General features: G+C 46.7%; 3 protein-coding genes across 14 annotated transcripts in view; 1 reads left to right on the top strand and 2 right to left on the bottom strand.

Moving 5' to 3' along the window:
* Positions 1-35: 35 nt before the first annotated feature.
* On the bottom strand, positions 36-7,702 carry poglut1 (protein O-glucosyltransferase 1). Of its 2 annotated transcripts, XM_078102017.1 has the most exons (12): positions 7,596-7,702; positions 4,825-5,016; positions 3,424-3,514; positions 3,181-3,324; positions 2,902-3,037; positions 2,667-2,788; positions 2,504-2,563; positions 2,314-2,413; positions 2,120-2,178; positions 1,854-2,021; positions 1,336-1,392; positions 36-1,243 (listed from the first exon to the last, which is right to left on the bottom strand). In XM_078102017.1, the coding sequence occupies exons 4-12, from the start codon at positions 3,270-3,272 to the stop codon at positions 1,087-1,089; spliced, it is 951 nt and encodes a 316-aa protein (XP_077958143.1). In that variant the 5' UTR covers positions 3,273-3,324; positions 3,424-3,514; positions 4,825-5,016; positions 7,596-7,702; the 3' UTR covers positions 36-1,086. The 2 variants fall into 2 exon arrangements, with proteins under 2 accessions (XP_077958143.1, XP_040034875.1); XM_040178941.2 differs by lacking the exons at positions 4,825-5,016; positions 7,596-7,702 and adding an exon at positions 4,039-4,414.
* Positions 4,468-10,485, top strand: LOC120820778 (calsequestrin-2). Its single transcript, XM_040178930.2, has 11 exons — positions 4,468-5,022; positions 6,760-6,844; positions 7,026-7,126; positions 7,617-7,725; positions 8,421-8,494; positions 8,634-8,764; positions 8,839-8,884; positions 8,963-9,017; positions 9,135-9,235; positions 9,331-9,405; positions 9,486-10,485. Exons 1-11 carry the CDS (start codon positions 4,780-4,782, stop codon positions 9,690-9,692), a joined length of 1,227 nt encoding a protein of 408 aa, XP_040034864.1. The 5' UTR covers positions 4,468-4,779; the 3' UTR covers positions 9,693-10,485.
* Positions 10,486-11,702: 1,217 nt separating this feature from the next.
* The window catches only part of LOC120820747 (vang-like protein 1), a 31,694-nt gene continuing 23,615 nt past the window's right edge, over positions 11,703-19,781 (bottom strand). For 6 of the 11 annotated variants that reach the window (XM_040178871.2, XM_078101977.1, XM_078101986.1 and 3 more), the window contains 4 exons: positions 16,440-16,600; positions 14,510-14,660; positions 14,184-14,418; positions 11,703-14,091 (listed from right to left, as the gene is read on the bottom strand). In XM_040178871.2, coding sequence (XP_040034805.2) covers positions 13,831-14,091; positions 14,184-14,418; positions 14,510-14,660; positions 16,440-16,600 — 808 coding nt within the window. In that variant the 3' untranslated portion in view covers positions 11,703-13,830. The remainder of the gene's footprint in view (positions 14,092-14,183; positions 14,419-14,509; positions 14,661-16,439; positions 16,601-19,781) is intronic. The other 5 variants (XM_040178897.2, XM_078101992.1, XM_078101995.1 and 2 more) reach the window with 1 other exon arrangement.

The raw sequence follows: 19,781 nt of genomic DNA, 5'->3' as shown, positions 1-19,781 counted from the left end.
TGCGCGTTGCACCGCGGGACATAAAGAGGTCTCGGTACGGGTTTCAACAAACGGTTTATTGAAAAAATCCAATCAATGCGGAAGGATATACACAATATGAATACTACAACATATTCAACTATATATCAGCTATCCATCATCTAGCACGACACACAGACATTCTTTTCCAAGGGTGTTTCTTAGAAACACAAAAAGATCAAATTGCAACGGTTTCCTTGTTGTCATTATTGCTTACCATTGGCACTTAGTGAAAGTATTTAATAATAACTGGTTAATGAACAACATACGGGAGAAAACCTCCAATTGCAGACATTGACGACACAATTGCAACAAACAAGTAATTTCCCCCCGACGTGGACATGTTGTGAAGACACTTGAAGGCTGCAGTGTTCCTGGTTGTCCAGCAGAGAGGAGCACCTCCCCGTCAACAACAGATTCCCTGTACTAAACATACAACCAAGTATCGATTTCCTGCCACTTGTATTAATAAAATGAATAGAACCAGGTTGGATGTGGACTTTTAGAATCACGAGTAGAATAAAAAAAACAGACCTTTCTTCATACAGAAAAAGCTGGATGAAGAAAATGCAAATAAGCATTACATATTGTTCAAATCAGTTTCTAGAAATGCCTTGAAATACATTAGACTCCATTCAATATGTCGCAGCAGCAGCTATAACTAGTATTATTGGTACATCCTTGGTGGATATTTGAGCAGCAGTCAGCATCGCACTTCATGTGTCTAAACTTAAAGAGTAATGTGCTCCACAGCTGTGCGTGAAATGTTCATTGAATTAAAACCTTACAACCTTGTCATTTTCAAGTGCCTTCATCATTTCAAGTGTTTGATTGTAAAAGGATATGTTATTTGTGTATCAACATCCACATACTAAGGTACAGCTATGACAAACAAATACTGACTAAGCTTCAGACTAGCTAAATTGGGGGGAGATAAAAGAAGAGCGGATAGCCGACACTTGGTGCTCCTTCGAAACAGAAATGATGTCGCCGTGGTGCAGCGTTTACATTCATCATCTAGAGTTCTCCCCTCACCACAGCCGCCCCGGGTCCCAGAGGCTGTCGCCCTCATAGCTCCGTCTTGCCGGCTCTCTGGACGATCTGGTTGTAGTTCTCCTTCCTCCTTGGTTTGTATGAGAGGAGGCGGCCAAACTCTGCGAGGAGTCTTTCCCAGTAGCAGGACACGTCTCGCATCCGCAGGTGGTCGACGATGAATTCTTTACCCCTGTGCGGAAGACAGAGCGGAAGAAAATTAATACCTCACTCCACTCACGGAGCCGCGGCGTAATAATTCAAGCATTAAATGCGTTGCGTCACCTCGTGGCAATCTCCCGCGCGACGGCATCGTTCTCTTGGACGAACTGGAGTAGTTCCCTGAGAAGACAAGTCATGGATCAGCGAGCACACGGAGTCCCACTGACTTTACGCACCCCAATAAAAGAGAGTCCGTTCATTCAAGTGCTGGCATACTTGATTGTGAATATAAACATGTAACCTGTTGGATTTATACATCAGTAATGCCTTTACGTGTGCAAGTATTTGGGGCCTATATATGGAAGAGAGGGAGGGGGGGAGAAGCAGAATTTTACACAGCAAATAAAATATCAATATCAGGTCTAGTCTACACTATGTTTAGTTTATTTCCACGGCTTTGTTTCGCCATCAGGGAGCCCTTTCTGACGGGTGTACTACGCTCTCTTCAAAGCCAGACCACATGTGCAATTGCATTAAATACAATTGCAGTTGGTAATACACAGCAGTTCCCCGTCAGGGAGGGCTAACTGATTATAAATATCAGATATAATTAATAAATAACGTCTGACACCAGTACATACCTGACATCGGAGAGGTCCTGCTTGACCGGGATGTAGTGCACCCAGGGCCGCAGCTGGGGGTAGAAAAACTCCTGCCACTCGTCCCCCACGTGAAACACCAGGGAACCACAGAGGAAGAGATGTTTCAGGCGGAAGCTGGCCGCCACGCCTCGGAAGTTGAACAAATACCTGGAGAGAATACAGCAAAGGGCGCGTCGGACCGTTAACGCCCCTCGCAAATGTTTCTCAGTGAACCACGTTTGTCCTTGATCTACAATTCTGCTCACTTGTATTTGCAGTGATCTACCAGTGGGATTTCTTTGGCCGGGGGACTCCCCAGTGTGTCCTAAAAACAGTCAGATAAACATGGGCTGGTAAATAAAAACACAAGATTCCTTTTTGGAATGACACAAGTTACAATAATATCTTATAACGGTTATGACTGTGTGCGTGACCCTGGCGTGGTGTCAGCGTCACTGACCCTCTCCGACTTCCAGGCCTGGTTCTTGGTGTACTCTGCGTCCACCAGCTGTGGAGCCTCTCTGGACAGAAGGATCAGAGGGTCGCGCTCCGGACTGGTCCTGTCGAAGTAAACAGAGAAGACAACGATTCAAAAGTCGGAGCTTTGCAGCTGGTTGCAGCTGGGTAAAAGTCAAAGCCGCAGGGCTGACCTGGAGCCTCTGAAGAATCCTTTGGACACTTTCTGCTTCCATGGCCACCGTGCTGAAGATCTACCAAGACCCACACCACACTATGTTCAACGGATACTTTTCTTCTTTTGTAAATACTGGTTTAAATGTAGAATACCATTAAACAGCACAAATGAAACCATACTTTTTTAGGTCATCCCTCATCAGATCCCATCTTCCCAGTCCAGTGGGGTATATCGGCCACACAGCGGGCCCTCCCTCCCAAAACGTCCACGCTGGGTACATGATGTCCTGGTAGTCCGCCGTCTACTCAGATCAAAAACACATGCGTCATAACCAGTTATAGGTTTCAATAACCGCCATCACGTGTGTGTGTGTGTGTGTGTGTCTGTTTTAATAACGAGACCTAAAGTTCTGACCTTACTGAAAGAGAAGACGGGCAGGGTTGGCTGCACCCAGGTGGGGACTTGCGGATAATCCCTCACGTTTACCACCATCTCCAAGTCGGGTAACCTGTCAATCACCTCCAGGATGAAATGCTCCACTCCGCTGCACCTGGAAACAGACTCTACACTTATGATCAATGCAGTATGCATACTCTCTGCCTATGTTGGGAATGAGCAAGTCATGTGCTTTTTGATACTTCTGAAGCAATCAAACACTACAAATAATCCCACCGGGCACCGTTTCTTTCTCACCTGGCAGGAAACATGCAGTTGTGTTCCCTGTACAGCTTGTGACCGATGATCTGGTAGTGGGTGCCCACCCCTCTCTGGACGGTCGTAGCCATGACATCCTCAGAGATTCTCCCTTTAAAGGGCCGCAGGTCGTCTCGTAGGACACTGGAGGTCAGAAGTGGAGAACGGCAGAGGAAAGGCAACATGGAGATGATCAAATTCACATCATAGAACCGTGTCCTGTAACGAGAAGGTCGCACTCACCTCAAATGGCAGCTGCAGTTAACAGGGTTGCACGGCGTGTGCCTGTTAACTGCATTGGCGATCTTGTCTCCAATTTCTTTCCACTGTTGACCTACAAACGATGGGAAATAGTGTCAGAATACACAAGTCACAAGACTGATGTATCCGATAAGGAAGAGTTTATTGAGTCAGTACCTCATTAAGGCTAGTGTCCTAAAAATACCTAAAATATATGACATTTCTCTATTGTTATTCATTTTTCCACCCAGTGAATTAATAACTACTTGAAGCTGAGTAAATACTGACAGACAGGCAAGCAACAGCTTTTAATGGTTCTTTCTAACTTAACAGTCAGCTAATTTGTGGCAAGAACACACACAGCATCAATGAATGCAAACATTTTAATTAACATAAATGATTTCATAATATTAGAAGCGAAACGTTTAACCAAAACTCATCCCAGCCATGAAGTTAGCACGGTTAGCTGTGTTAAGTTAGCTCGTAGGCTAGTAAGCTAGCTCGGGAACCGATGAATGACTCTTTACACCAGAAGTGGGCTCAAGTAGTTACAGCGAAAGTAGAAAAAGTCCCAGCACCCCGTTTAAATATCGTCGTACTTGTTTGAATATGCATTACCTGACGCGGGGACCAAACCTAAAACATAAAGCTGCAACAGTATTAAAAACCTCCACAGCCAAGAACACTCCATTTTTTAATGCTATCCTTCAGCTCTGTCTGGGGAGGAGAAACGACGCCGCGATCTGGGATCTGCTACTTTGGGCTGAATACCGTAGTTACGGTAATGCATTTAAAGGTCACGTTACCGTAATATTTAGACGACCAAGGGATTTTCCTACAAAATCTCTTTTCCATTTCACATTCAGCCTGTTTGTATGATTGCAATTCAATTATTTGTTCGTTTTTATAGCATGGCATCCACTTTCCAAATGCACACATTGTAGAATCAAAGATAATTAAATAGCTAATGAAATGCTCACGTCCTTGACATAAATTCAGACATGTAAAAAAAGGGACCATCACATGGATAATTGCCCATGGGCCGTTGCAACAAGTTTCTCGGGCAGAGAAAGAAAAAAAGGGTGAAAGAAAGAGACCCTCCTAGGAGATTTGAGGCGGTAGAACTGAGTGACGGAGAGAGAGGAGGAGACAGAATACAGGTGGAGAGGGAGAGATAAAGGGAGAAGCAAGAAGACAAAAGACTACGGGGATTAAATACTTGTGAGAATATTTCACATTTGCTTGGTGGGTTAACAGAGATCAAATCTAAATCTCCTTTATCTCCAAATTTTGACACTCCGCAAGCTGGGCCCTCGAGAGGTTCTCTGATCTGCCAACTTTGTTCTCCCGGCTACGAGGATGCGGCGGACGTGGCTCTGGCTGCTGTCGGGCCTTTTTCTCCACCTGGTTCTCTTTTGCGGCGCCGAGGAAGGTCTGGAGTTTCCCAACTTTGATGGCAGGGACAGGGTGCTGGACGTCAGCGAGCGCAACTACAAGAAAGCTCTGAAGCGATACGACCTGCTGTGCCTGTTCTACCACGAGCCGCTGCCCGCCAGCAAGGGCCTGCAGAAGCGGTTCCAGATGACGGAGCTGGTGCTGGAGGTGAGGAGGAGAAGGGAGAAGGTGGTCACTTGGGACACAGAAAAAACAGCCCTTTGGTTAACTGTGGCACATTTACAACAATGCTTTTATTAATGTGCACCGATCCTTATCAAATAAACAAATAAATAGTACAGTCCAACCGGTCAGAGAGCCCACACACTGGAAATCTATGAGCGGTTTTATCGATTTTTTGTAATCTATAAAACGTTAGAAAACTAAATCGGAACAAAGCCAAATGTTTGTAATTTATAAACCTAGAAAAATGATATTATAAAATATAGATCGCCAAACATGGCATTTTAACATCTGCATTTCCTGAATCTTGTTCTCGCTTTTCCCTGCATCTCAACATGAACAAAAATGGACTGGCCGATATTGATTAATCACTTTCTCAAACATTCAACTGTCTCGCTTTGTTTGATTCTGAACATTCTGAAATCAAGAGATATACAGAAGTCAAAAGTTTGGACACACTTTCTCATTGAATTGAATGAGAAAATGTGTCTAAACCTTTGAATTACTGTACATTTTTGAAAATAATGTATAACAGGAGAAAAGCAGCAAAGAAACCGACACCAGAGAAAATATTGGCGTATATGACCTCTTTTGTTGAGCTTAATCCTTTGGGGCTATTCTGTCAGTTTCCAGCGATGGTTTCCAGGTCATTTGGCTAATTAGAGCTTGTTCCCAAAACTATTTACTATCTGGCTGTGAACCAGAAATGATTCGACTTGCTTAACTTCTTGTCATATTCGCAAGATGAAAGCATGTTTTTAATTTTGCTTTCCTGTGGCGCGTCGTGCACTGAAAGCACGGAACAAGTTCAGGTCAACACAACCACAGCCTCTTCTGGGGCGTTACTGAATGTGCATTTCTTTCTCCTGCTGAGAGCAGCCCTGAGTGAACTCCACAGGGGGCTTCAAGCCCTCACACATACTGACAAACGCACCTGTGCAGTGAAAAGATGTGCTGACGGAGACGGCAGAAGCTGCGGCTGTGGATGCAAGCTCAGACACGCCCGCGGTGTTTTCATCCCCCACCGATCAACAGAGTTAAACAGTTAAAGCATTTCAGTTTCAAGAACTAGAAGGTCACAAGTCTCAACTGCAAAGTCTGCTTTGTATCCCTCAGATACAAAGCAGACAAGGTACTGACCCCTCATTCAGGGTGGCAGATCCTGCCCCATGACGGAGCCAGTGCCGCCCACTAAATCCCTCTATTGACCTCAAATGTTTAAAAATAATAATTGAAAATAATAACAAAAAAGAAAAGCAAAATTTAAAAATAGATAAAAACAAGCTCATGCATCTTGGATAGAATAACAAAACATAATTCCGTGGACCATGTAGCAGTGGAGCTGTCCATGGTGCTGAAGTAGCAGACATCTTTTTAACTGCTTTCGACAATCTAGATTTGTTTGAAACTCAAGTTTACAACATGGTTAACACACAATAGGTAATCTGTGTTCAACGTCGGGCGGCTGCATTTGCAACAAGTTGTAGTTGGAGCTTTTCTTGGTTAAATCTTATTGGGACAAACCACCTGAGATTACTGTACGGATCAACAATTAGACATCCAGTTTCAACACCAGTCGCAAAATTTATTTTACAATCAAATTTAGATCCGAGTACCAAAACGTCAACTTCCTTTCTGGCCACAGCGACAGTTTTTTTTTTCCAGTTTAGATGATTTTCAATGACTCTACGTTGACTGTCAATTGCCTGTTTGAACTCACAGCTCACAGCTCAGGTCCTGGAGAACAGAGGCATCGGTTTTGGGATGGTGGACTCCCAGAAGGATGCCAAAGTAGCCAGAAAACTGGGTATGACTCATATGTTCTTATTCCACGGTATTTGTTTTATTACTGTGAATGCTGAACATCTGGACTCATGTTGTTGATGTTCATCGATTGTTCTGTAAAATCCTCTCCCTTTGCTACTCTTCTCCAAAATACAAATCCCTGATATGAGCTTTCTTAAAATCCCATGCTCCCTTTTAATTAGGTCTGGAGGAGGTGGGCAGCTTGTATGTCTTCAAGGACGACCGAGTCATTGAGTTTGATGGGGAGCTCTCAGCAGACACACTTGTGGAGTTCCTGTTGGATGTGAGTGGACAATCGTGTGCGGCTTTCAAAAAAGAAATCTAATGTGTAATCTTGGCTTCCAATGAAAGAAGATATTGTCAAGCAATTAACTGCATGCTGTCTCATTAAGATGCACCCAAACGATGTATTTTATAGCAATACAAGATTCAGAAAGAGCAACTTTCATGTCACTTTTCCCTTGAGGGTTAAAGGATTTAATATGAATATAATTGAATGGTCTGGTACCCAACTTCGAAGTAGTTTGTATCCTGGAAAGATTAAATAAATTAGATAAAACGTGATAACCAGAGACCTTTAGTTGTTTTAGGAGACAGGTTTTATTCCAGCTGGACAAACCTGGTTTAGTTTTTGCCCCACTTTCTCCATTCCACATGCTAAACTAAGCTAAAGGCAGCTGGCGTATCAGACGTACAAATTTGAGCGCGGTATCAAAATATGTCCAGACTTTCTGCTCGGAAAAAACCCTTACCTGTGTCATACTGCCCGCCAGGTGCTGGAGGACCCGGTGGAGATGCTCAACACCGCCATGGAGCTCCGAGCCTTTGAGAGGATGGAGGAGGACATCCGCCTCATTGGCTACTTCAAGGGAGAAGATTCTTGTTAGTTTCCCACCTGACTCGTTTTAGCGTCTATTTTAGCGAGAGACGTATCTACCAATGCATTTGTGTTTATATTAACAAACACATATACGAAGGGTTGATAGGTTTAAAAAAAAAAAAATTGATTCTACACTGTTCCTCCGTCCTCTTAAAGTCGCCTCACTGTTCCCCAGACGCCGATGGGATCTAGAGGCTAATAGAGCAACATCACCATGCAACGGGAAACCTGATTCTAGACTGTGGCGTTCTCACTCGGCCCCACGAGGGCCTTTAAATAGCTTCTAGTTCGCTGTCTAATAGGTCAAACTGCAATTATAGTTCCTCTGAAAAAAAGGGAGACAAGGAAGCTGCTATCTGACGAGATACGACGGTAGCATACCGTTTCATTATGGAGCCTATTTCTGTCCAGAGATAGCTTGGTCCTTGGTCGTGACCTTGTTGGGAGCAGAGCCAGGAGCGCGTTACGAGCGTATGAAACTGTATTAAGGGAGACGTTGTTACTTTGGGTGAAAACAGTGGAATCATGATGGGAAATTGAATGAAGCGAGCGCGCTCCACCGCTTGCCTCCATGATCGCATACAGGAGATTTGGGCCGTGGATGTGAGAAGAATGGGAATGATGAAGTCCCATTGTTTAATCTTTCTGTATTTCAGCCAGTTCCTGATCCATCTCTCACCCTCTCCCTTTTTCTCAGACTACAAAGCTTTTCAGGAGGCCTCGGAGCGTTTTCAACCTTACATCAAGTTCTTTGCAACATTTGATAAATCTGTAAGTTTTTACAGTCCTTACCTGTATTTATAGTCCCAAGCCAAGGATCAATATTTAGCCACTCGCATAACAAACCCCCTCGACCACCGTTCCCTCTGCCCGCTCACCGTTGACATCCTGCCATGTGGTGTTTCTGAAGGTAGCCAAGCATCTCTCCCTCAAAATGAATGAGGTGAATTTCTACGAGCCGTTCATGGAGGAGCCGGCCATCCTGCCCGGCAGACCTCTGTCGGAGATGGACATCGTCGAGTTCGTCAACCAGCACAGAAGGTCGACTAGATAATCCCATTCTCATCGTTACTTCAATGCCTCTTAGAACCTGGTTAAACATTCGCTCTTTACAGGGCTACCTTGAGGAAGCTCCGGGCGGAAAATATGTTTGAAACCTGGGTAAGTAGATGTTTCCGTCTCATAGGTTTGTCTCGAGCAGAGTTGAGTTACATCGCTGAACTGTGTTTGGATCCCCAGGAGGACGACATGGACGGAATTCACATTGTGGCATTTGCAGAGGAGGAAGATCCAGGTCTTTTCCCCCCTCCCCCTTTTTTATTTTGCAGTTGTTTCCCTCCTTTGTTTCTTCAGCGCCTGAATCTGAGCTCAGGTTACTCTTCTTCTTCTTCTTTCGTTCTTTCACCCCCAGATGGCTATGAGTTCCTGGAGATCCTGAAAGACGTGGCAAGAGACAACACCAACAACCCGGAGCTCAGCATCGTGTGGATCGACCCCGACGACTTCCCTCTGGTTCTGCCTCATCAGCCCCCATTATTTCCCAAACAAGAGATTCAAATTGATTTGTCGCCGACTCTCTAAGCTAATTTGTCTCGCCATCCTTCCAGCTGACAACCTACTGGGAAAAAACCTTCAAGTTGGACCTGTTCAGACCTCAGATAGGTGTGGTGAACGTCACAGATGTAAGTAGCGGTGTGGACATTAAGACCTCCCAGTCGCGGATCAACCCACCGTGACCTTGTTGGTTGCTCCCTTGTTCCAGGCCGACAGCGTGTGGCTGGACATGTCCAACGACGAGGACCTGCCCACCCCCGAGGAGCTGGAGGACTGGATTGAGGACGTCCTGTCGGGAAGGGTGAACACGGAGGACGACGATGAGCCCGCAGACGACCAAGAGGACCTCGACGGCTACGCCCCGGAGGACAGCAGCGAGAGTCACGACCCGGACGAGGAGGATGGAGACGACTAACCCGAAGGCGAGGGGCAGAAGTTCAAACCTGGGTCGGAAGACTGAACTCGTTGGGCACATTACAACCACATTGCTTAAAAGTTCAACCAAATAATTCAAATGAAGCGAAACTAAAAGGCAACATATGGCTAAATAGTAGATAAAACAGACCTGGCGGAAGGTCGATTCATAGATTCTGGCCCTTTGGGGACAAAATGTCATCCAGCAGACGAGAAGCACCATTGGCTTGTGTTGTCAAATGATAAATGCTAGTTGAATTTCCGCCCTGCCGCTAGCTCTGTTTAGGTCCCCCACCCAAAACAGAGTTATATTCTCTGGCTCTTAAGTTTCTAAATGCTACACAATGTCAGCTAGATAAATGCTACACAATGTCAGCTTGCTAAATGCTGCACAATGTTAGCCAGCTGCTATTCTCGCCCCACTGCTGCTTGCTGCTAGGCTGAACGTAATAGTATTACATTTTCATTAAGAAGGCTCCTAACCGAGTGAAACAAAAACGTGGAATCCTCTAAATGCTATCAAAAGGTACTGTAATAAAGGAAGCTACATGGTCTCTTCCAGTCCTCATGAATTCTTCTTCACATCTTTGCTTGACCTCATGAGTTTTTTTCAGACAGATATCGATCCCATTTCCTCTGTTAACACAATATATTGATTGTAGCAGCTTTTAGGTTGACGTAAATGATGTGTGACAATAAATAACAACCATTTTTTGTGAAATACAGTATAAATTGTTTTTTGGGGGATTTATTCAGGCCTTAATAAAAGTAAACAACAGCTATGTGAACTTTAATGTGTGAACTGCCGCTGTTTTTCGGGTGTGGAAGTGATACACTTCTAACCCTCATTAGGAAGGTCCAGACAACAATATGGCACATTTCCTGCCTCGGTCATCAAGCTTGAATTATTAAAACGTCTGTGAATAATTCAGTATCATTACTCCTCGTAACGGGAGAAAGGGACCTGGACGGTGAGGCTTAAGACTAAACAGGATGTTTTTCATGGCGTGTGGGATTCAAACATACTCCGAGGGAGGTTAGCGGTGTGAGCGTATAAACGTGACCCGAGGGCAGAAGACACCACCTCTCCGGAGGGAGAAAGGGAACCGGGCGGTGACACGGGGCTCTACGGGGGCCTTCGGGTGACATAATCCCTGCGAATGTCAAGTGTGATGGTGTTTTACATGAGTGCCGCCGCGGCAGGAGGACTGAATTCTCTCACGTGACCAAAGTCATTACCAAACAAATAGAGACAGTGGGAAGGGTGAGGGGGGGGGATACAAAAAAGAAAATTCCATTTAGATGCAAATGCTCCTCATCCTCCTCTCGCCCTTCAGCCAGCGGGGTGTGGGGGGATTAGGACGGGGACAGATGAGTTCCGACAGGCCGTCCACGCGCTCGCGGAGGGTGCAGGTCTGTTTGTTTTCAGCGCCTGGACGCCCCAACATTCATTTACCCACGAGGCCTGGGTGCGCAGGTCTGACAGGCTGATGGCAGGCCAATTACCTCAGAGCTTTTCGGCAAGAAAAAAAAAAAAAAAGCCACCAAATCACGGCCAGACAAGCTGGAATTTGGCTCTGGAGCGCTAGGCAGCAGTACCGGGTGCTTAATGGGCAGCGACAGAGCAGAGTGCTGGCGTAGCCTGCAGCCGGGGCACGGAAACTACTGCATATGGAGATGCTGAGGAGCGAGTGTGGAACAAAGGCAGAGTGGTAATGAAAGAGAGAGAGAAAAATAGACATGCAGTTTGATTGCAGGGAGAATGGGGACAAATCCAAATCACCAGTGATAAACTTTTTCTACGGTAGCCCACGATGATCCGATTTGTTATTGCATTGCAAAATTGACAATCTTAAAAAATCTTAACAAATTCTTAAGGTAAAATAAAAGTAAATCCATTATAGTGGCCTCTGACAAAAGAGACAAAAAGCCTCAATAAAAAAGTCCCTAATCACAACACAAGGCATCTATCTCATTTTTCCCACATGGTCTCAAACAGCACTTTTACAAATTTCCATAAAAATGTTTATTTTTTTGTTCATAGAAATTCTCATACCTGTGAAAGAGAAACAAGTCTTGCCTCGCACTGTCATCATCATCATCACAGAGCTGTCCCGATATACAAAGGCTTGTAACCTGGAAACAGCGTGGCAGACGGTGGTGATGTGGAGGAGGAGGGGGGTGTAAAGGCTGGTTGTGTGAACTGGAATGGCATACACACACACACAGACACACACACACACACACTCACACACAGACATGCTTGTATACATAAATAGTTACAGTGTATAACAGGAGGCAGAGCCACATTGGGATGATTCAATGTTCATCTGTCAGTAGGTACAAAATGTGACCAAGAAAATAACGGTTTACAGTGAACGAATATTTTTGCTTTCATGAACTGCAAGTTTTTGTTCATTTTTGAAGGTAATTCTTTAATGAAAACATGTCCCTGCTTCCCTCTCGAAGAGGAACTGACAGTATTACGCTCAGCAGCCAGGGGGCAGTAGGGGACTCTGCTCGGCGCCACAGACAACTATATTTTCCTTCTTGGGTGAGTTACACATGAGCTCTTTACCACTTTGGTGAATCTGCTTGGATCAGTTCCAACAGGGTGTGACGTGCTGTAAAATGGTTCCTTTTCAGTGCAGCTAGTTGGATTCTTCTTCATCAAAAAACAGAAGGAGAAATGACTCACTTGTGACCTCCAAGGACTTACTGGCGAGCGTGCTTGTGGGAGAGCAGAGGTGAGACAAGGGAGTAAAGGAAAACCTGACGGTCCTGTTGGGGGAGAGGATCCGCCCTGCTGCCGCTCTCACTGGTGATTCACTCTGAATCCAAACACTGAAGGTTCAATCATTTGTTTGATGCCGTGTATTAGCGACGCCCTTTTTCGAGTCGAGAAAATCAGTGAAACCTTCATTTCCACAGCATAAACGCCCCTCCCACCCGAGGATTCCCCCCCCCCAAGGTCTTTCAGCCGGGGTTATCTAGCGCCAACTGCAACGTGCATGGTTTGATTCCCAACTGAGGACCTGTTGTTCCCGTCCCTCTACGCGGATGCCTGAAGCAAAAGGCCAGTAAGAAAGAAAACATTATTGTGATCCATTTTCTATTTGTTGTTGTTGTTGTAATACCCACTACGACCACAAGGTGTAGTGCTTCACTGCCTCATGTTCATGTTCTCTTCCAGGTGAGTTTTAATTTACTTAACAGGCTTAACACACACAACACAAACATTTAATTCAACTGACATCTGAGGAAACACGTTTATCCCCAACCCAGTCAAATTCTCCTTCTTGGCTTATCTTTTTTTAAATCGAAACTTTAACAGAAGGCCTATTAAGTCAAAACACTCTTTTCCCACCAGTTCCGGAAACGCTGGGGGGTGAAAAAACAACTTGGATCACAATTAGAAAATGGATTACAAATGAAGTACAGGAACTCTCTCCCTCTATTTTGCAGCTGTGTAACCCACGTACTCCTCATGTGGCGTGATCAGTAGTACTGTTTATCCGTCTCTCCTCCTTGGTGCTGTGAAGCCCCAAGAAGGTCACTGAGCCGAACGCGGGAAGGGAGGGAGGGAGGGAGGGAGGAAATGTTTTACGGGCACAATGTCTGGCGTCTCCTGTGAGTTAAACACGGTCTGTCTGTGGAGTGGAGACGCGTCTTGGATTTTGCTGTGTTGCACCTGGAGAAGTCGGGCACAGAGAGCGCCACAGCTGTAAGAGCAGTGGCGAGATAGCGGAGGGGAAAAAAACTGTCCGATATCATAGATTCCGTCGCGTCGAGGGGAATTCTTTTCATTGACGAAAACATACACATTGTGCGTTTAATGCACCATTCCTTAGTGGTTTGTCCGCCCGTCCGTCCAGTGTAAATAAAGGAGTCTCTGTGTGGACGTCAGAGTTCGCCTCCAACAGAAGAAAGGAACGAGTGATTGTGCAACATTCTCCTTTCTTTTGTTTTCATCCAAATCCAAAACATTACAAGTGAGTGTGATATATAAATTCATATATAATATATAAAAACAAAGCCCCTCAAAAAAAAGATAAAAATAAAGACCGCAAGCCCAAACTGAAAACATTTGAGAGCCACAAAACAGAGTGAGGAATTTTTTTTAAAAGCAGTTCGGTGTCCTACACGGAGGTTTCGGACTGTAGCCGCAGCACGAACTTGTGTGACTTGGGGTCGATGTACTCCTCGGACATCTGGATGTAGGGGATCCTCTTGGTGGTCACTACCAGGCCAAAGTCCAGGCAGCGGAGCACGAAGGTGGAGCCGTCCTTCAGGCCGCTGGTGACCGACGCCTCGCTGATCAGGGTCCACTTGCGGGCCAGCCAGTGGTCCCGGCCGTACTGCAGGGTGGGACCCGGCGTCAGGTAGCACTCCAGGAACGCCTGGGCAGAGGACAGACACACCAGCAGCGTTATCACAACTCAGCCGGCTCACGTGGGACGCGGTCGTCTCAAAAGAGGGAGTGCGTGTGGACCTTGGGCGTCATGTTGTTGGTGATACAGAAGGCCAGGTGCTGCTGGATGCTCTCCATGCTGTGGCAGTGCTGCTGCTTGGTGGTCCTCAGGTACTTCTGCAGGGCGCGCGCCATAGACGGGAAGATGGCCTGCGCCGCCTCCCGGGGGTCCATCACGTCCCCTGGGGCCTTCTTCTGCTCCTCCTCCTGCATGCGCTTGATGTGCGTGAACGCCTCCTCCACCGCCACCACCAGTCTGGGGAGGAGATGAAGAGAAAGGGAAAAGTGTTTCACTCCTGACTGGAATGTTCTGCAGCTGAAGAGCGCGTTTTCCCCCCCGAGCTTACCGCGATTTGCGCTTGCGGACGCGCCTCTCGTGCTCCGCCTCCTCGTAGTACAGCTCGTTGTGGCTGGTGTCCCTGCGGCGGGCGGCGGCCGCGATCATGGCCCTGGACTGGGACTGGACCATCCCCGCCGCCGCCGCGTTGTTCCCCGGGCCTGTGCAGGACACAGAGGGGGGACGTCTCAGAGGCCTCGAAGGTAAACGCAAAGGAACGACAGAACACTCGATGATGACGTGAGGATGCAGCGTGCACAAAGTTGGAGTATTTTCATTGCATCTCTATTGATATTCAAGCGTTCCTTTTCCTCCACCGCGCGGCGCCGTCAGCGAGCTAATTAGAGACGCGTCTTGGGCAAAACTTCAATAGTTTACTCCGAGTACGGGAGGCTGCTGGTGAGCCCCGCCCGGTGGTTATGCGGATTAAAAGAAGGCACAGCCGCTGAATTATTAATGCAGGGAGGGATCCTTCGTGAGCAGAATAATTCAGGGGGAGATGTTTGGGGGGAGAACTAAAAAGAATGCTGTAAACATTGTTACATGTATGTGTTATCTGTGTCGCATTTAAACATTTGTGTTTTTGCACCTCAATCCCAGATATGGGAGCTTAGAGAACAACACGGGCAACAAATTCAATTGTTGGGCGTCATGAAATCACCCAGACCCATTTGGATGCAGCGTAATTGAGCGTTATAGAGGTGCGGAGGGGGGTCACCACTCTTTAATAAAGGAACGATTATCATCAAGTGAGAGAAGCTGCTGCAGAAGGAAAATGGGGGTGAAAGAGACCTGAGAGAGAAAGAAAAACACTGGCAGATTATCAGCGCTTCCTTTATCGTCCGTCTCCCGCAAACATTTAAGAGGAGGCGGAAGAAAAAAGTCAAAACTAGGATGGAGTGAAGTTAGTGCACTTAAGGGTGAGGGTCCAGTCTGCCACCCCCCCCCCCCACCATCGACCCGTGGCATGCAACGAGGAAGGAGTGAGTGGAGCATCGTGTCCGCGGTGAAAAAAATCGAGGTGTAGCTTCTAGGACACAGAACGTGCACAGCTTCCACGATGTGAACAGGAGCAGCGCAGCGTTTTTACTTACTGTCAAAGAGGTAGGCTTTCAGTTTAGATCTAAATGCGTCTTAAAGGGACAGCGTCAGCGGGGGAAAGGGGACACATAAGGAGAGGAGAGAGCATTTGAGGGCGGACAATAAAAAAACCACCCGTGCTGCAGCGAGATAACGGGCGCAGATCGGCTTCGCCGTTTTCAGGCAGCGCATTCCAGCGCGATACGCAAGTCAACCTGCAGAGACTTGATGGGAGCCGCTGACAAAAGGTGATATATTGCGGCGTTTTCAAAAAGAAGAGAAAAAAGAGAATATATGCAACAAAAAAAAAAGCAGCTGTGAATGCCAAAAAGAAGAAGATAAGCGTTTCCAGTTTTGAAGTGTTGAAATGTGCCATTTTTTATTACTCTTCTGGGGTTAAACAGCTAATAAAAATAAAAATATATGTATATACAAATTGCATAAAAAACTAAATCAAATAATACAATCCAGGTCATGCAGATCTTTGTGTCAAAGCGACACATTATACTTTAGCAAGAAAGAGATATTCCTGCCTTTACAGCAAATGACCTCGATATGAGAACATAATCCCTAAAATGACTAATTGATGGAGGCTCAGGGGGAAAAGTATTTTTTGGTGGAAACTGAATCTGCAAATATATTTTTCATAAGAGCTAACCTTGAGTTATACGCCTAACAATGAAATGAGTCATGGTGCTTTTTATATTATACTAAAATGGATGCAAGCTGCCTGGAAGTACCGATGGACGATATAAAACGCTAAAAAGGTGAGTCAAGAATGAAAACAACAGTAAGCTGAAGCCCAATAACAAAACAAAAACAATGAGCTAAACAGGAAGTTCAAACGTCGTCCCACTCACCCTCAGCGGGGGCTTCTGGGAACTCACCATCCACGTTGTAGACCTTGAGGCCGGCCAGGTGCTTGGCCGCGCGGGACTTGGAGGCGGAGAGCAGCGCCGGGTTGTGCACCGGGAAGTCGCAGTAGTAGCGCTCCAAGATGGCCAGAGCCGCCCGCTGGATGCTGCGGAGGAGAGGAGGTAGGGGAGCGTTAGGCCGGGGGGCGGGGGGGGGTTCTACGTCAGCGTGCTGACTGGAGGAGGACGCGATGGACCACGTCCACGAGGCGACCGCAGAATACCTTTTATTTTCAACATTTTTACAGAACAGAGCTTTGTCGAAGTTAAACTTCGGAGCGGGAGAGCGGGACTGAGTGGGCGCTGAGGGAAGATGACCAACGAGGACTCTAGGTTCTAGCGGCGTTACCTAAATAAATGCCACAGTGGGAATTCCCCCGTGGAAATACAAACAAGAAACGCACGCGAGAGGAAACAGGATGGAGGGAAGGATGTGGAAAAAGGTCAGACGTCCTTGTTGTTCCTCAACGTGGCTCCGTGAGCCCTCCTAGGAGGTACGGGAGGGAGGCACCGAGGCACGGAGGTGCTCCTCCACGCTGAGGATCACGAAGCATGCCGGCTCTTGTCCTGTAGACCGAGCAGTTAAAACCAACTGTACACAGACGGGCTGTGTGCTCACACGTTGCACAACATAAATCACCGGCTCCTTTATCGAGCGCCGCATCCCCCTTTTCCTGGAAGTGATAGCGTTAGCATTTCTCTTCGCTATAAGCAGCGACCGTACAGCTCACGTACGGCTTCGAGCTCACTTCCTGTGACCTCCGCGCCTTCGGCAGATGTTGACAGCCGTTAACCGACCCACAACACCACTTCTCCCCAAAACACTGGGGCCTTCTCTCCTACTTCCTCGCGGTGTCCTTTCGCCACGTGAGGAGCAAACTGGATATTCGTGAAGGACAGCGCGTAGTGCATGCGCTTCCCATTATCCCGTGTGGCCTCTGACCTCCCGTCGCTTCAGTTCCTTCCACAGAACAAATCGCTCTATTAAGTTAGAAAGGCCACAGAGTCACATGCGCTGTGCGACATCAGGGCGGCTACAACAGGCTGGAAATAGACCACGTGTGGAAAGGGGTGAGGCGCCGTCTCTTTGAGTTCATCTGCAGATGTAATAATTAACATGTTCCAGGCCTGCAAAGGCTTTTTTTGTCCTGGAGCATGTTCCGTAAATATCAATCTCGACAAACACATCGCAGCACGGGCGGAGGCCCTGCAGTTAGCGCCGTGACATTCTAACACACGGGACCATTGTTCAGTCGGAGCTGTTCAATCATTAAGCCGAGCAAACATAAAGCAAAACCACTGGAGGAATTTCACACTAATATATATGGAGGCTCCCCGGGTGTCCTGGAGACCAACGTTGCTGCTCAGGACTGACCCGTTAAATAAATTAGGAATGCATGCACCCCCCCCCCCCCGCCTCCCCCTCTCGTTTTATATTTGACTTGTCAAAAAAAGGCTTCCTTCGGCCGTTTAGATTGGCATCAGAGGCCGGGCAGGAGGGGACGGTCTGCAGGGGCCCCGGCTGGTCGCCATTATGAGGAAGAAAAACCCCGTCAGAAAGGACAAAAACAAACTGGGATGAAAGCAACAGCCGCCCTTCTGTTAGGGGAGGAGACACATGAGAGAAAACAAACACACACTTGTGCTTCTCTGTGTGATGTCGGTCGGTGCACATGCTTAAATCATTTGTGCGCACATGCACACACACACACACCAGATGCTGCGCTCCAGTCTGCAGGGAGCGCTAATTAGCCGCGTGTTTACAGTCGCAGACGGACATCAGAGCACCATGAACGGCACAGCCTACAAAAGGACAACACCCCCCGAGCGAAACGGCTCACACACCGGCCAGACCACTACACACACACACACGCACACACACACACACACACACACACACACAAGTCCGACCTGTTTCTACCAATGCTGAATCAACATTGACATTACTACACTTTTCAGCCCAGTTTAATTTCAGCGTGACGGTGTGTTTACATATTTATATGCCTTGATGTCACCATGTATTTACTTCACAAGTACGGAGATTCGGATTGTTAAAGCTTCCTTTATGAGTCGTGTTTAAACTTGATTGTCAGAAAAATGCCTTGTTGTGTGGATTTTTTAGAGACTGAGTTTGAGTGAGTGGGCAATCTATTGCTTGATTTGACATATTCACAAATATTGATAGAAGCTTTGGCCTTTATAAAGAGAAAAGAAAGTCCAGCATTGGTTGGGCTACAGCAGCGATGTTTCAGTTCAAACACTATGTATAAAAGCCACAGACACTTCAATGAGTGGAATGTGTTCAGCACAGGGTTATAAAGTGAGACTTGGAGCAGCAGCAACAAAGATCTATTGTCGCTTCTGAAGGTCACATAGAGGGGAACGTATTACAGCCTTTAGACTATTTCAGAATCAGCTTAAACTTCTCACTTCAAGACACAACGTGTGAACCAGTCCACCTGCACAAACCACACAGAGATAAGACCTTAGTGGGAGAGCAGATGTGGGGGATGATACCTCATCCATCCGGTCATAAAGAAGAGGCCCATCCATAAATCCATCATGATTTAAGTGGGACCCGGGGCTGCGTTTTGATATCAGAGGCCAGCCGGCGCGCTGCCGAGTTTGGCTTAAAATAAATGGGGTATTCCTGTTTTTGCACATAGGTAGCAAAGTCATAAAAACCCTGTTTGTCTTGTCTGAGCTGTTCTGCGACGCGACACTCACACACTCACACACACACAAGCAGCGATCTTTTCTCTTTCATATACACGTTAGGATCCTTCAGCCTCCCATTAAGTATTAATCCCTCGTTCTCTATTCTGTGTCTCCCTGCCTCCGTCTCCTGGGCCTCCTCTCTGTACTCCGCCCTCTGTGTGCTGCTCTTTTCTGAGGCCTCTCTGAAGTCTCCCCCACCCTCTTCCTTCCTTTTCTTATTTGTTCTTTTCCTCCCGGCGCGTTTTCATCCATCTTCCCTTCCTCGTTTCCTTTCCTTACTCCTCGGCCTCTTCTATGATTTACTTCCTCCAGTTTATGAATCTATCGTCATGGCTCACTTTACCTTGTTGCTTCCTCGTCCTCCTTCTCTCTCTCTACATTCACATCTGAGTATTCCATTAGCTTGCTCTCGATACTAGCGGCATCACCCGATGGTGTGAAAGCTGAACAGACATTTAACGCTCTGTTGTGAAGAAGTTGGTGATCCATGTGATTGTTATTAACAGTCCCAATAACAACACCAATCACAGCTGATTTATGTCCTTCCTCTACAGTTCACATCAATGAGCC

This window comes from Gasterosteus aculeatus, chromosome 1, assembly GCF_964276395.1.
Source record: "Gasterosteus aculeatus chromosome 1, fGasAcu3.hap1.1, whole genome shotgun sequence".
Classification (NCBI taxonomy): domain Eukaryota; kingdom Metazoa; phylum Chordata; class Actinopteri; order Perciformes; family Gasterosteidae; genus Gasterosteus; species Gasterosteus aculeatus.
This window is presented reverse-complemented; position numbering and strand designations above follow the sequence as displayed.

Bases quoted from the DNA above. Each gene is read 5' to 3' on its own strand.
- LOC120820778 (XM_040178930.2), top strand. From the start codon at position 4,780: ATGCGGCGGACGTGGCTCTGGCTGCTGTCGGGCCTTTTTCTCCACCTG. The intron at 8,495-8,633 runs GTAAGTTTTTAC...GTGTTTCTGAAG, and splicing joins TTGCAACATTTGATAAATCT to GTAGCCAAGCATCTCTCCCT. The intron at 9,018-9,134 runs GTCTTTTCCCCC...TTTCACCCCCAG, and splicing joins TGCAGAGGAGGAAGATCCAG to ATGGCTATGAGTTCCTGGAG.
- poglut1 (XM_040178941.2), bottom strand. From the start codon at position 4,111: ATGGAGTGTTCTTGGCTGTGGAGGTTTTTAATACTGTTGCAGCTTTAT. The intron at 3,325-3,423 runs GTGAGTGCGACC...TCTGACCTCCAG, and splicing joins AACTGCAGCTGCCATTTGAG to TGTCCTACGAGACGACCTGC. The intron at 3,038-3,180 runs GTGAGAAAGAAA...GTCTGTTTCCAG, and splicing joins AACTGCATGTTTCCTGCCAG to GTGCAGCGGAGTGGAGCATT.